The 16,293-nt window shown below is 44.4% G+C and overlaps 1 protein-coding gene across 1 annotated transcript in view; it reads right to left on the bottom strand.

Moving 5' to 3' along the window:
* Nucleotides 1-1,962: 1,962 nt before the first annotated feature.
* ZNF532 (zinc finger protein 532) overlaps nucleotides 1,963-16,293 on the bottom strand; it is a 39,565-nt gene continuing 25,234 nt past the window's right edge. Inside the window, exons 4-8 of the mRNA XM_054986970.1 lie at nucleotides 16,038-16,200; nucleotides 14,356-14,634; nucleotides 8,357-8,469; nucleotides 4,801-4,948; nucleotides 1,963-2,457 (exon numbers count right to left, since the gene is read on the bottom strand). Of these exons, the coding sequence (XP_054842945.1) occupies nucleotides 1,963-2,457; nucleotides 4,801-4,948; nucleotides 8,357-8,469; nucleotides 14,356-14,634; nucleotides 16,038-16,200 (1,198 nt within the window). The remainder of the gene's footprint in view (nucleotides 2,458-4,800; nucleotides 4,949-8,356; nucleotides 8,470-14,355; nucleotides 14,635-16,037; nucleotides 16,201-16,293) is intronic.

The raw sequence follows: 16,293 nt of genomic DNA, 5'->3' as shown, positions 1-16,293 counted from the left end.
ATGCAAACACAGAACTGTGGAAGACTCACCTGCCTAAAGCTTTCAGTCACGGGCAGCAAAATACACTTGGCCCAACACTGTCCGTTAAGGTGCCGGGCTGGAAATGCTCAAAACATTTAGAACAAGCATCTGAAGCAAAAATTGAGTGTTAGCTTATTAACCATATTAGAGGTTTCATATTTATCATTCAAGCATTGGAACAGTTGGCTTTAACAAAAAAGAGTGACCCATACCATCCAACGCAAGCCATGCATTACGACTTACTGTCCTTCCAATCAAGTTAAAACGGATAATGCCTGATTAATGATTCCAATATAAGTGTTTAAGAAATTACATGATACACAACGTTCCAACCCCACCCCATGTAACCCTCCACAATGGTAAACGTATTCACAGAACTGTACACATCTGTTCAGTCTCGAGCAGCTAAGCTTACTCTGCATCACGTTTTGCAGGAAAATACAAACTTAAATACTGGCTTACTGATTTTAACTAGGTTTATGCGGAGTCCACTGACCTTACTCAAAAGTGCAACTGAGGAGCTAAGGAGCATGGTGCTTAGAAACACAAGCAGCACGATCCACAGGCATGTTCTCTGGCACAAGGGCCACTGAAATGATTAAGAGAGTTCTTGTCTGGTTCCTATAAATTTCAGTGGGGCTTCAGAGCAAGAAAAACCCCAAATGGATTAGATCCAATGCAGTTCTCCATATATGCAGAGACCTGCGCTCTGAAAATCTTTCCGGATAATGTAGGAAAATCTCTCCATGTATATTCAACGCCCCAGAGGTGCGCAAATACATCTGAATGTCCCACCTGCACTAGTCTCCATAGTGCTCTTACATGGCGCCGCTTCATTTCAATGGGCCTCTTTTGCAAGTGAACAGCCAGGTGCAACATGCCCAAATGTGTCCTTTCTGTGTGGAGAGACTCTCCTACATTATACAAGATTTACAAAAAAGCACCTATAAGTATTATGCAAGAGATCATATTAACATGATTTCAAATACTCCCCCCTTTTTGGTCATGAAAATCTACAAATACGCTACATTATTTGGGGCTCCAGTCCTGTTCATTATTCAGAATAAAAACAAATGGAAAAGAAAACCTCAACTTGCCTTCGATTCGGTTTTTATCAGGCATAATCTTATCCTAAAAACACTTCTTAGGGCCCAATCTGACTTTTAACTTAAGAAGCGAGGAGGATGCTTTGTTGCGTATGTCCTTCCTACATTGGTAAATCCAGGAGCTCTTAAGTTATGCAGGAGTCCAATGGCGGCTACCAAAAGCACTACCTCCACCGCCCTGCAGGGGGAGTGCTGGCATGGGAAGGGATCATGTGATAAGGGCTTCTCTGTCACTTGATTTGGGAACTGACATTATCAGAGCTGTTCTGGAAGGATGCATCTGTCTCTCACACTGCTTATGTAACATCAGAAAGGGACCATGTGTTAAGCTGTTTAACGGAACCCTAAGTATTGCCCCAATATTAAGAACTCTGCTTTAAACAAACTATTTAAAAAGACAAAACAAAAACAAGGTTTTTCTACTAAATACCAATACAAACACATAACAAAGAGTATAAAAATCATCTGTTTAAATATATACATACTCTGTTCAACTCAAATACTGTTTTATTTAATGCTGTGTTTTGTGGGGGGGGGAGGGTGGACTTTATGTGAGTGTATGTCTGTAGGTGTATACACACATACACACATGTCTATATATATATATCACTATCTCTCTCTATATATCTATTATCTATAGTGAAGAAGTGAGGAAGATACATTTAAATATAGACTATATTGCAACAGCCGGTGCAGAACCGTTAACACTACTGTAGGTGAAATTTCTGTACCCGCCAAAAATTGTTTGTGTTCTGAAGTAGAGAAAGCTTTCTTCTTCATCTTCTTCTTCTTCTTTTGCTTTTGAATTGCATGTGTGAGATGGAGGAGGGGCAGGTTATTTTTCAGTCGAACTCATTCGTTTTGATTTAATGAAAGCCATCCCATGGGTCCGCATGTGGGTGTTTAAGGCAGCTTCCGTTTCAAAGGTCTTTGAGCAAACTTTGCATTTCCGGTCGGACATGGCATTGTCCGATGCCTCCTCCTCGTGGCTGGGTTTATTTTCCTGTTGGCTATCTTCCCCGGATCCATTCTGTTTGGAGACTAGCTGAGGCTCCTTCAGCTTATGCACAATGAAGAGGTGCCTGGAAAGAGAGACGTGGGAGGTATAGCAGAGACCACATTCCCGGCACTGGTAGGAAGAGCCGTCCGATTTATGCTGGGGGATATGTTCGTGGAACTGAAGGAGGTTTTCTGTTGTGAAGCCACACACTGCACACTTGTGGACTTTGAAAACGTTGATCTTCAACTTCTTCAGTGGCTGCGTGATGGCACCTCGAGGGGGCCTGAACTCTAGCACTGGTTCCTCCAATTTACGCTTTGGACTGGGAACCTGAAGTGGACAAGACAGCCATTTTATAAAAATCCAGCTATAACCATGCAGTTTTGCTCCGTTATATCCCGTGTTTCCATACTTCTAAAGAAGCAGAAAACCACTATTTGAGCTAGGATCTGTTTATACAACAGATCAATCAATCTGACTAGCAGTAGAGTTCAGAACAGACAAAATTAAATAAATTTTCACACAACGGAAGTGCTCTAGCAGTTCACACCAATGGTCAATCCACTCCCTATTTCTGTTTCCTACAGTGACTATCTAGATAACTTGGACAGGCAGGGCAGGGCAGGGCAGGGCAGGGCAGCAAACCTTCCCCATTCAAAGAGATGTTGCCTCCAAACAGGGAGATTCTATTTAGCATCAAGACGAAATCCCTTTTTGAAATTATCTAAGACCATGGTTACTGCTGCATCCAATGGCGAAGAGTTCTACAAGTTAATAATGCACTGTATGAAAAATCTAACTTCCTTTAGCCTGTCCTAAATCTATGGTCATCATCGTGTTATTGCAAATGAGCCATAGAAAGTCGAAACAACGTTGAACACAAACCACTGTTGCATTACCAACAGCAGGGGAGGCCGAGAGCATCAAGGCATCTAAGCCAACTGTGCAGACACCCCAGAGTTCTAATATTTTAAGTTCTCCACATGCACCCTTCTGCAATTAATTTTATGGAATCCAGTGCCACAAACCTGATCTGCTCATTGCTTGCTGAGATGGTGCAAAAAAAAATAAGACTGAACAGGGAGGTCAGGATTCTCCATGACTGCCAGTGTGGCTTACTACATTACTACGCCGTTCTCTTCTCCTCCATTTTATCCCCACAACACACACCCTGGGAGGTGGGTCAGACTGACAAAGCAAGACTGGTCCAAGGTCACTCACTGAGCTTCCACAACAAAGTGCGGATTCACACCTGATCCTAGTCCTACATTCTTAACTCTCTAGCCAACTAAGTATAGCTAAATGAGGAACTATATTTACAAGCAGAATCCTTCTGCATATGAGATGCTGGAGGCAGTTCATTGTGGAAGGCCACCACACCCTTATCTTCCTTGTCAGTTTCCACAGTCATTTGGATAGTGGGTGCAGCAAGACTTTTTTTTTTTTTGCATTCTTAACTAACAGGCACACGACAAGTTTCTTGTTTGCTAAGTCTTGACAGAAATTTGATGATGATGAAGCTGGCTCTTAAAACACCGACGGCAATCCAAAACACTGCCACAAATGTTTCTGAGTGACAATTGTGGTTCCAGGCAGGCATCCAACAGCAGAGCCAGTGTGGTGCAGTGGTTAGTGTCAGACTAGGATCTTGGAGACCCGGGTTCGAATCCTCTTCCACCATGAAACATCAGTGGGTGACCTCAGTCACACACACTCATGTACCTCACTAGGTTGTTGTGATGATAAAATGAAGGCGAGAATGATCCAACCCACTTTGGGTCCCCCTGGGGAAGAGGGGAAGGATTACAAATTAAGTAAGTAAGTAAGTAAATACTTGCTGTCCATATGAGGAAATGTAAAAATCCTGCAGCAGACACTGCCTACATTTTCCCAAACTACTCATCACCACCCACATTTTCCACGCATATCTTTGTACAGACATGCAGCTCGACCCACAGATGCCTACTTCACCTCCAGCACTGCGACTGTAATCTTCCTTTATTATGGTGATCTAAACTGTTTCTTAGGTCAGAGCCAATGTAGCCCATGAGCCCAGCACATAAACGCCGTGTTCTGTTTTCCAAGCCAATGACAAATAAAGTTCTCCCCCTATGGGAAAAGCATAGATAGAGCTTCACTGGACTGGACCTTGTTGGGAGAGTTCTATGCATAGTGCTAGAGCACATGCCTCGGGTCTAGGTTTAATCTCTGGTTAGGGAGAAAGACACTTGCCTTAGGAGAGCCACTGCTAGTCAGAATAGCCAGTTGCAGGGTGGATCAATCATCTGACTGCATATGGCTGTATTATACAAGACAGGATATTGGGTGGCCACGCTTTTTACACTGAACACTGTCCTTCTGCTCAGGGCCAACTCAGTCTGGAGTTTGTGTGTACCTCGCCTCTTTAAGCATGCCTGTCTCAGTTGTACCAGAAATATCTCTGGATCAGGCTAAAAAATCAACACACACATTAACAACAACAACAAAAAGGTACCCATCCAAGCACAAAGACTGTGCCAATCTTCAAAATGGGCCACAAAACAGGACTGCAAAAGGCTTTCTCCTGATTAATGAGCCTTCTGCTCTTTCTAGCTCTGATTTGTTGTTCAGTGGAGAGGATTCCGGTAACAAAAAACATCTGTAGAGAAATCAGACTACTCGCATCTCTCTCACCTTGGTGTCTTCCTTGACTTCACTTTCTCCTACGTTGGTTGATTCTGTCATCTCTTTCACATCGGGCTCCTTAATGCCATGCATCAGCTGAATGTGTTTTTCGAGCATCAATCGCTTGGTAAAAGTCCGTCTTGAATCTGGGCAATGTCTGTAGAAATGCACAGCAGGCATAAGTAGGCACCAGGCTTTCATGCCACTTGAGCCACACAAGACCAAGAAGGAGGAGGAGGAATGCGTGAGCATGCGCACATCGCTCATTTGTGCATGCAAGTGGTATAAACTTACTGCACGAGGATCTGACTGACTGAAGTGAGGTGTCACAAAAGTGCCCAGGTAACTTTGCACCGATGCCCATGTGGAAACAAACTGGATTAGAACTCAGGAGCACCAGCTAAAGCTGATGGGCACTGGATTCAATCAACCATTAATTAAGTTGTGGAATTCACTATCAGTGGACATAGGGAGGGCCATGAGGGTGTGACAAAGACATTTTTCATGCCTTTTCAGGCTCTTCATCCAAGAGCTGCAAATTGCACTTAAAAAAAGACAAAGCACCACCACAAACACAAAGCATACCGCCATTCAACTATTATTATAATATTTCTACGTTGCCTAGGACTTATTAGAATTATAGAAAAGAGCCAGTAGCACCTATAAGACTAACAAAAGTTGTGGTAGGGTAGGAGCTTTTGTGAGCCACAGCTCACTTCTTCAGATAGCAGTGAGCTGTGACTCACGAAAGCTCATACCTTACCACAAATTTTGTTAAGTCTTATGGGTGCTACTGGACTCTTGCTCTTTTCTACTGCTACAGACAGACTACCCACTTTGATCTTATTATAATTAAGTAAACTTTAAATAAAACCACCAAAATCAGCTAGAGACGTAAAGCAATGGCCCAATGAGTGCAAGATCCAGGAGAGGTGATATTTGCAATGTCTTTTTGGAAAGCCAGAGTTAGGGGTTGTTCTCAAATTCAGTGGTAGTGTCCAAGCAAACCTTCTGGCTTTGAGAAAACACTTTTATCTACCCATTGCCCTCACCACCACCTTTATCTCTAACCTAGACTAACTTCCCTTATTCCTGTTTTTTGCTTGACATCAAGGGAGATAAGCGTTTTGGCATGCAGATTCCTAAAGCATAATCTGGAATGCCTTGATCAAATCAACAATGAGCAGCCACAGGGAACAGTCTAGGGTGCGCTTTCAGCTCCAACTGGACCAACTAGCTTGACTGTTGCCACATGAAAAGTGACAATGCCACCGAAACTGTCTACCATAATCTTTTGAATCATGCAAACTTTCACAGTGGAAATGTAAAGCTTCTGAAGCAGATGGATTAACCTGCAAAGGGTTCCTAGCAGGTGCAATGTTGAAATCCTCTCTCCTTAGGTCCTGGATTCTACACTGAGTCAAATGCTTATCAAAGGAAGGATTACTTTGATGAGTTTGAAAGTGCAATACAAATGTTAATTATCATCATTAGCAGGCCGGCACCAGCATTACTTGCTGCCGCACGAGCCGAGGCGGGCAGCAGCAGCGAAGGGGCGGAGAGGCAAGCAGGGCATCCTGCTTCCCCACTCGTCTCCTTGCTCACTGCCAGGGCGCCCAGCTTGCCGGGACCTGAGCTGAGGCGAGCAGCAGCGGCAAAGGGGCGGAGAGGTGAGCGGGGACGGCGACTCCTTCTAAGTTCAGCACTCACGGCAGCTGCCCCCACCACCTCAATGGACGCGCCAGCCCTGATCATTAGTAACAATAAGGAAATTTGAGTAAATCTGGCTGCAGTTGCTTTTTCTCCCTCTCTCCCTTTCAGAGTTTTAAAAACAAAACAACTTTAACATCTAGATTAGATTGTTGCAATGAGCTCTTGAAAAGTGCTCTGAAATTTCATTTTGTGCAGAATGCTGCAGCCTGGATGTTGATTGGAGTAGGTCGTAGGGACCATATTCCTCCAGTCTTGGCCCATCTACGCTAGCTCCCAAACTGTTTCAGGACCCAATTCAAGTTGTTGGTGTTGACCTTTAAAGCCCCTATACGACTTTGGACCAGCATACTTGAAGGACCGCCCACTCCCATACAAACCTATCTGACTGCTAGTCATCTTCTGAGGCTCTGATTCAGGTGCCCCCATCTTCTGAGATTGGGTGGCTAGCAATGTGAGAGAGGGCCTTCTCAGTGGTGGCACCAAAACTACTCTCCCCATAGATATTCATCTGCCCCCTTCTGTTACTGTCTTCTGCCAGTGGGTGAAGACGTTTTTGTTTCTTCTGGCATCCCTTCAGGGGTCCCTTCTTCCTGTCCTATGTTTTAATTGCTGCCTTATGTGTTTTTAAGTTTTGGTTTTAATTGTTTTTATGATATTTTCCTTTCTTTGGTGGATGCACACCTTAATGTCGACAGGGGGTCGGAGTGTGTCAATTAACCTGAGAGCAATAACATCAGTTACTCAAAGTGGCATGGGCAAAGCTGAAACACCATACTAAGATGTATCCACCCACTTTAGGGCACAATATGGGGAAACCGAATGGTTTCCAATTGGCCAAGTTGTCAGACAGGATATATTTTATCACCCTGTCTGTTCAGTATATGTGCAGAACATATCATAAGAAAAGCTGGATTCGTTTTAGATGAAGGCGGAGTGAAAATTACTGGAAAGAATATTAACTGTTTGAGATAGGCAGGTGACACTGGCAAAAAAACAGTAAAATCTTGAATCAGCTACTGATGGTTAAAAGACGAAGTTCCAAAGCAGGATGACAGCTGAACATCAAGACAACAGAAGTAATGACAACCGAGGAATTACACAACTTTAAGGCTGACAATGAAGGAATTGAAATGGTTAAAGATTTTCTATTCCTCAGCTCAATCATCAACTAAAGGGGAGACTACAACCAAGAAATCAGAAAGGGAGACTTGGAAGGCAGCAATGAAGGAACTAGAAAAAAAATCTTTTAAGTGTAAGGACATGACACTGGAGACCAAGATCATGATAATTCATACTGTAGTATAGCCCCTTTCCTATTTATGGAAATAAAAGTTTGACAATGAAGCAAGCTGACCGGAAGAAAATTTATTCATGCGAAACATGGTGTTGGAGGAGAGTTTTATGGACACCATGGACCAACATAAAGCCAATTAAGTGGGCTCTAGTTCAGATCAAACCCAAATTCTCCCTAGAAGTTAAAACAGTTAAACTGATGCTATCATACTTCAGTTACATGAGGAGAAGACAAGATTCATTGGAAAAGATAGTAATGCTAGGAAAAGCTGAAGGCAGTATGAAAAGAAGACCTAACATGAGATGGATTGACTCAATAAACATGAGGTGGATTGACTGGTTGCAAGAGCTGAGCAAGGCTATCAACGATAAGATGCTTTGGAGGACATTCACTCGTAGGGTTGCTCTAAGTTGGAAGGAATTTGAGGGCATATCACACACACGCAATATTTTTATAGTGTTTTGTTCTAACTGAGAGCCACCTTGGTTGCTGTGACGGAACAGAAAGGAGGCATAGAAATGCTGGAAACAACAAATAGATAATAAAAGCAGAACTTACGAGCAGGTATATACTTTCCTAATGCCTTTGTGCTTGATACGGTTGTGGCGGCAGAGACTGTGCGAGGAACTGAAAGATTTGTCACACTGTCGACAAGGATGCTTCTTCATTTGCTTTAAAGAGAAAGGAAGAAAAAATTAACATGGAATGGACACCGTGACATGTTAGTAGCAACTCGGGGAGGGACTTACTTTCACATTCATTGGAGATTTCCCTCACTCATCACCCCTTCTACCTTTCTACATCACAGAAGAACCACAGACTACATAGAAACTTCCAAAGCCATACATCCACTAGAGGGCGCAAGGCTGTGTACTAAAGGTCCGGCCTCCTTTTCACCTCTGCCACGGTGCTAGTTATAGAGACCTGAGTTACAGTGACAGGTTCTTTTGGCGTTTCAAGCAGGATCTCTTCCACCTTATTACCGTTGATCCTTTTGCTGCAGATTAAACCAGGGACTTTTTTTTTGCAGATGAACAGAATGCTCTAGCACAAGCTGCAGTATTTTCCTCTACTTCCACCATCCCATGATCAAAAAGATCTCCTCCACACACACACCCCAGTTCATCCAGCCACCCACCTCTCCCCTTTTAAGCCCTCTCTCAAGAGGGGCTGTGGATCAGTGGTACAGGACCTGCTTGGAATGGGTCAGTCCCCAGCTAAATCTCCAGTTAAAAGGGTCAAGTAGCAGGTGATGCGAAAGACCCCTCTGCCTGCGAACCTGCTGTTGGTCAGAATGGACAATACTAACCTTGACAGACTAGTAAGTGGTTCTTAAAGTACACAGGTCCACCATGTCCCCTAACTAATCCCCTAATACCAGCTTTGTTATTTGTGGGTCAAACACTCCCTTTCCTAGTACGTATGCCATCCATTGTGGACTGGAACAGTATCTCCTTCTATTCTCTGTACAGTTTGTAGCCTGTTATAAGAAATGTTCTGATCTGGGCCCTTTTCACACTGCTTACCTGCTGCCGCAACGTCGCGAAATATCGTGCAAAAAACGCAGAAGATAGCGTCTTCTCGCGAGAGTTTTGCGTGATGTCACGTAAAACTCTCACGAGAAGACGCTATCTTCCACGGGTTTCGCGCGATATTTCGCGACGTTGCGGCAGCAGGTAAGCAGTGCGAAAAGGGCCCTGATATCATATCAGTAGCTTAAAAACTACCAATTTTTTCACTTTCACTCTCCTCTTCTTTAATTACTAATTACAGCTAATCCCCAGAGGCAACCCAGCGGTGAAATGGACTAGAGCAGACGGCAAATAGTTCCTGATCTAATCAGCCTCACATAGGAGGGAGGGGACAAAGTTCTTCAACGGCCGGCTACTGATATGAAGGAGATAGTCTTACACTTAGTTTTTTTTTTAAAAGGTTATGAATTGATGTGTACATAACCAATCATTCATCAACCATTACCCCAAAATATGCACAAGTATATTGTGGCTGGGCATTTTGTGTCACTGAATAGCTTTGGTTTTGCACAGGTACTGGTTCTCGAAGCCTGAGTCAGGGCAAAACCAGCGTGACTTGTGGAACAAGAAAAAAAAAAGAAAGTACCAGTTTGTGTTGCAGATAGCAACAGCTCCTCAACACAATCTACAATGTTCTGAAAAGCTAAAGGTTTTATAGACAGACTTGCAATCATTACAGACCCAGTGCTCTTGGTTTTAAAAAAAAACCTTTTTGGATAACGCTTGTGCATATAAATAGTGCCGTCAAGTTGTAGCTAACTTATGGTGACCCCCACAGTTTTCTAGGCAAGAGACAAACAGAAGTGGTTTGCCATTGTCTTCTTTTGTGTAACAACCCCGGTGGTCTCCCATCCAAGTACTAACCAGGGCAAACTCTGCTTAGCTTCTGAAATCTGATGAGATTTTTTTGCTTCAGTTTTAGGAAATAATTAGCAAAAAGAAAAGGTCTGTCTTGGACTCCAGGACAGGAGGTGGAAGGGATGGGGTCCCTGGGTGAGCTCCCTCTCTGGAAGAGGGCCTAAGAATGATGTCCCCGAAATTTAAAAAAATAAAACATCAAATCAGCCGTTAACAACCTACTGACAGCTACACCTGCAATTGTATAGCTGTCTTTCTGGGTAGCGTGCTTCTGCAAAGGTACCTTCAAAAGGTGTAAGATTCGGGTCCAACAGCACCTTAAAGACCAACTAGATTTCCAAGGTATGAGCTTTCGAGAATCAAAGCTAAAAGTCTAATGAAGGGAGCTTTGACTCTAAAAAGCTCATACCCTGGAAATCTACGACAGTCCAGTAGCACCTATAAGATTAACAAAATGTGGTAGGGTATGAGCTCATGCCCTACTACAAATTTTGTTAGTCTTATAGGTGCTACTGGACTCTTGCTCTTTTCTACTGCAACAGACAAACACAGCTACCCACCTTGATCTATCTCCCTGGGAATCTAGTTGGTTTTTAAGGTGCTTCTGGACCTGAATACTGTAGAACAACATGGCTAGCCACCCGAGACTATCTTCAAGAGGAGTCAATCGCTTGCCTACAATGCAAGCCTAAGGCAAGCAGGGGAAGGGCAATGGCCGACAGCCACAAAACCTCGATGCATGGGAGACAGCCTCATCCTGACAGTATATCCCTGCTGGAAACAACAAGTGTAGAGAGGCAGTTTTTAGGAGTGTAATTTGCACGAGTGTAAGCTCACATGCCAGTAACTGAGAGAGAACAGACTAGAAAGCTTGTTCCCACTCAACCTCTGTGCACAGTATTTCCACCCAGGAGGCGTCATCTGAAAAGGGCTAGTATCTCTCTTGGAACAAGGAGATGCCGGAGACAAAAACAAGAGTGTAGAGCACGACCTTTCTGCCCTGCTAGGCAAGAAGAGGAAGGCTTACTTCTTGGACCAGAACGGAATGAAGCAGACGTGAATGGATGGATGTGTGAAGACAGAAAGGAAGAAGATGCATCTGGAGGTCCTAGTGTAGCCAGTACTTTGGAGTCTGAGGAGTAGTTCTCAGGGAGCTCAGGATCATCGTGAGAGGATATGCCAACCAGAGACTCCCAAGGTGACAGTTCATACACCTCCTCAGAAGAGGACTTCCTGCAAGCTCCCAATCCCAGCCCTCAATCGCAGTCCCCAGCGATGAAGAAAAACTTCCGCGAAGTCGGCATCCAATGTGATGGGGTGTCCCTGGCAGAAGCCACCAGCTGGGAGAAGGGAGATGCAGGAACTGACAGCAAGCTCCAGGAATCTGAGATGGTAGGGTATCACCCCCATTTGTTTGTCCCCAGCTTCTTTTATTCAAAGATTGACTGCTTCTGTATGCAGAAGCTCTATTTAACCCTACAGAGAGTTCAGTCTTCCACAAATCTGTGACTTTTAATGTATTTCTTTAATGTTGTTAGCCACCCTGAGTCCAACTGTGGGGAGGGCGGGGTATAAATCAAAATAAATAAATAAACAAGATCTCTCAAGCATCTGTCAGGTTATAGCTGGATGCAGATTGCAGGACCGATCCCTCAAGGCAATTCTGAGGGCTATGCTCATAGCTCACCCTAGCCACTGTAGTTCTACAGCTTGCTGGTGTGCAGACAGGACTACTGCTGCCACTCTCTCTCTCTTGCACCTGAGCACAGGGTTGCCCCATAAGCTCAGCCGCAAGCCTGTCTTAGCACACCACTACACAAAGGATAAACACCAGGAAGGATCTATATGTAGGTGAAGACCTACATGATTCAGCTTGGGGGGGAGCGGCTTCCAAATGTACAGCAAATGGTACACGCAATCCAAGGGAACGTACTAGCCGTCAGCACATATCCCAAGAACTTCTCACAGTCTGGTACGATTCACTTCTGCCCTTTTCAGCTTCTGTCTCGGAAGGCTGCTGTGTGCGGGAATTTCATTATGCTGCCCTTCACCCACCAGGTCCAGAAAGTTTCGGCTGTGCTAACACCTATGAGCTTATTACATTTTCACAATATTTCCCACACGGCATCTGTAGCTTTCTCCCTCTGCTACCTCAGGCAGCAAAACTGACATGATTTTTATTAGTTTTACTCAAGCCCAGGGGTTTCTGCTGAATATCAGCCATGGAAATTATGTGCTGGGTCCCCCCCACTCGCCCCTTTCCTCCTGTTTAATTTTACTACTTCAAAAACATTCTTAATAGGAGGAATCAGGCTGAAGGCCACAGACAGATATTGGCTTACATAACATGGGGAGGGGAGCAACGGCTCAGGGGCAGAACATCTGCTTGATGTGCGGAAGGTGCTGGGTTCGATCCTCACCATCTCCAATCAAAAAGAATCAGGCAGTAGTTAGTGTGACAGACCTCTACCTGAGATACGGTGCTGGACAGACCAATGGTTTGACTCAGTATAAGGCACTTACGTGGGTGTGTTTCTGTTTGTGCGTACGCATGTGTTGGAGGGAAATTCCATGAATTTGAGAAACTCCAGTGTGGTTTCATAACTAGCTGATTTGATGCACGTGACATCCAATTACATCTGATCCAGTCTGTCAGGATTACCACAGCTTCTCCCACAAGCCATTTTTCATTGTGGGGGCTCAATCCAAGGCATTGTGGGGCTAGGGGTAATGGTAAAATGCCATCATGGTGAGTGTACAGCAATCCCTGTCTGAAACAGTCCAACTTTTAGGGCAAAGAGAAGCAGAATGATCAGCTCACAACGAGGGCCTTACTAGCAAGCTTCAAAGCAAGCACCCTCTTGTTTACAGAATGCCGTTGCTAACCTTTCCAATGTGGGTTGACCTACGGTAGAGAAGATCAGAGTTGGTGCTTGTTATGAGTTATTGCAGGGGGTGGGGGGAAAGATCAAGGATGACAATGAGCAGAATGGATGCATGAACTGGCCCGAAAACAAGTTCTGTGGAACCTTACCCGCTAACAGGCTGGCTATCTATGGTCAAACAAAATGTACGAAGTACTAGAAATCTTATATATAAAAGTATACTGAGAAGCAGAAATCACTCAAGAGTTAAACATGTCTATACCAGCGTGTGACGGACTGCATGTTTTAAAGAAACCTGGAAGGGCTGGTTACACACACATTTGCAGCACTGTTAAGAGTTAATCCCTCTCAGAATCAGAGAGCTGTGAGCGGCAGGCTGCTCCAGGGCCTCTGATCGAGTAGCTGAACCAAGAAAGGAGGATTTTGAGTCCCGGCAGAGAAAAATGGAAGTGTGTGAGGGGAGTGGAGAGATGGAGTCCGCAGGGAAAGCGGTTTCAGCACTGGCAGGAGAGCTGGGAGAGTTGGCAGGAGGTTTAGGTAGTAAGTGCAGAATCCCAAACGGGCCAAAAAGAAAGGGGTGGATCTTCTAAAGGAGATGGTCCCTTCCCTGTTGAAACAGGGAGACAGCTCTAGGGAGAGGGGAATCCTTGGTCGGGTGTGCGGAGAACGGCCTGAGGAGCCTCCCAGATTCAGTTGAGGACTGAAGGAAAGAACCGGTGTGTATGAAGAGAGGGGGCTCAGGGTACTAAAAAGAGTGTACCAGCCTTCCTAGCCCCGGAAGTGAAGGAGAATACTAAAAAGAAAGTATATTCAACTGCTTGAGGGAAGAAACAAGGGAAACAGAAGCCTTAAGTGACAACGAAGAGCCTAAAAACTGAAGTCTGTGCATGTTCTGAAAGTTACCTCAATGAACTAGATGCATATATGTTGAATTTTACCTCAAAAAGCTTCACCTCCTGACTTCATCTAACCTTTCCCCATCAATGTAAGTAAACTCCTTAGTTATTTTTGAGTTTTAAAAACACCTCTGGTGCCATTTCTGTGGTTGAGGAAATGTCATACAGCTATTCACAACTTGTATGTAATATGTCAATAAATATAAGAATACAAAATACAATGTATGTACAGTGATTTTAAAAATACTGAAGCTGATATGAGAGCAAATGCAATCCACCTATTTATTTGATGCACCCGTGAAAAGGCAGACTGGTAAAATCTTTCAGCGTCAGGCTGACAGATTCTCTCTTTCTCTCGTCCATGGAAGATACAGCCTTTTATTTACCTTTCCATGCTCTTTCCTCATGTGAGATATGTAAACATCTCTCTGCGTAAACAGCCGGTCGCATTCCCAGCATGTCCAGCCAGGATTGGGTATTTTTTTGGGCTCTGCTTTCTTTACAGGGGAGGGGGATTTCTTCTCTGTCTTTTCGGTCCCGTTAACGGCCTTGGAGTCCTCTTTGTTGTGACCCACTGAGTTCTGAGTGGTGGGCTTTGTGCTCAGCGGCAGACTGATGCCCAGGTTTGGAGGCCCCTCAACACTTTTCAGCGTCCCGTGCATAGACTGAAATAAACAAACAGATACTCGTTGTTTAGAGAGGACCCAATGAGCTACCATCCCCTGACTTAATAAGCCGAAACGTCAATTACTCAGAAGTTCAGCTCCACTGAATCAAAGGGACCCAAGGCCCGTGTACACTTGCTGTGCAACACCTGATACAGAAGCACTAGACTTCTTTGGGCAGATAGCAGATGCAGAAACACAGAGCTAGAAGGGATCTCAAGGCTCATCTAGTCCAACCTCCTGCACAATGCAGGAAATCCAGAGCTCCCTCTCCCTACTCCTCCAGGGACCCCCCCCCCCTCCCTGCTTAATGCTCAGAGGAAGGTAAACCTCCAAGATCCATGGCCAATCTGGAGGAAAATTCCTTCCTGGCCCTGAAGTGGCAATCAGCATTACCCTGGGCCCATAAGAAAGGGCCGCAAGAGCTGAGCACTGGCTCACCCCTTCCTACCCTCCCTCTCACAATCTAAGTTCGTACTGAGTCATACAATCAGCATTGCTGCCAGTTGGCCATATTAGCCTCTGCTTAAAATCCTCCGAAGAAGGAGCTCTGGGTTGTTTTCCATAAGAGTGATTCAAAAGTTATCTTATATATGCATTCTCACTAGTACAAATGCAATCACTTACACTTTGTTACTGAGCCAACTCTGACAGATGCTGATCAGGCTCTAGTCTGCAAAATCGTATGCTGTCATAAAACGTTAAGCATTAAGATGTCAAAAGGATCCTGTTTAATTTTTGCTACAGGCTAAGAGTGCCATCCTAAGCCACTTTCTAAGTCAGAGCTTAGAAGTCAGAGTTTAGAGCTTAGAATTAGAGCGGAACTACAAGTGACAAAAAGCACAGATTGGACACTTGTCAGCTTCCCCCAAGTTTTGATGGGAAATGTAGGCAGCTTGGCGGAATGTTGGACAAGTGACAGTTGAAAAGTCCATTGGACAGCAGTCAGAGAGCGAAGCTGCAAGACTAGGATGCCTACATTTCCCATCAAAACTTGAGGGAAGCTGACAAGTGTTCAATCTGTGCCTTTTGTCACTTGTAGTTCCGCTCTTAGACTTGCAAGATAGCTACCCCTCTAGACAAACTACTGGACTCTCTACTATTTTGCAACTACAGACTAACACGGCTAACTCCTCTGCCTCTAGACAAAGAAAAGCCTCTGAAAAAGGATTTAGAAGAAAGTGACGTCATCTTTGTTCCGGGTAAACCACTTTTTTTCAGCCCAATACTATGCAAATTATATTGTGAAGTTCTGCTGGATTCCAAGGGCTGCTTGCCTGTTGAGAACAGGTGAACTACCACCTACCGTCATTTACAGTGGTAGCTTCCCTGCAATTAGCTGACTTCCCACGATTGTTGCATGCAACAGTCTTGTTTCCAAACGAAATGAGACACCCACAGACCTTGATATGATCCATCATCAGCTGCTTCTGTGCGTACAAAAGAGAACAGTCTGGGCACTTGAAGACTGATACTTTCTGGTTGTCAATGTGCTGGTCAAAGTGGCGATAGAGCAAAGGCTGCAGAGTAAACACTGTGTCGCACATGGAACATTTGTATATTATTCTAGGAACAAAAAGGAAAGTTGAAGAAATAGAGCCAATCACCACTGTTACTTATTTCTTGGCACAGGTGACACTCCAGTATTCGTGTCCACAA

The sequence above is a fragment of the Eublepharis macularius genome, chromosome 8 (genome assembly GCF_028583425.1).
Source record: "Eublepharis macularius isolate TG4126 chromosome 8, MPM_Emac_v1.0, whole genome shotgun sequence".
In the NCBI taxonomy this organism is placed as follows: Eukaryota; Metazoa; Chordata; class Lepidosauria; order Squamata; family Eublepharidae; genus Eublepharis; species Eublepharis macularius.
The sequence above is the reverse complement of the archived record's forward strand: the minus strand, read 5'-3'. Positions and strand labels throughout refer to the sequence as shown.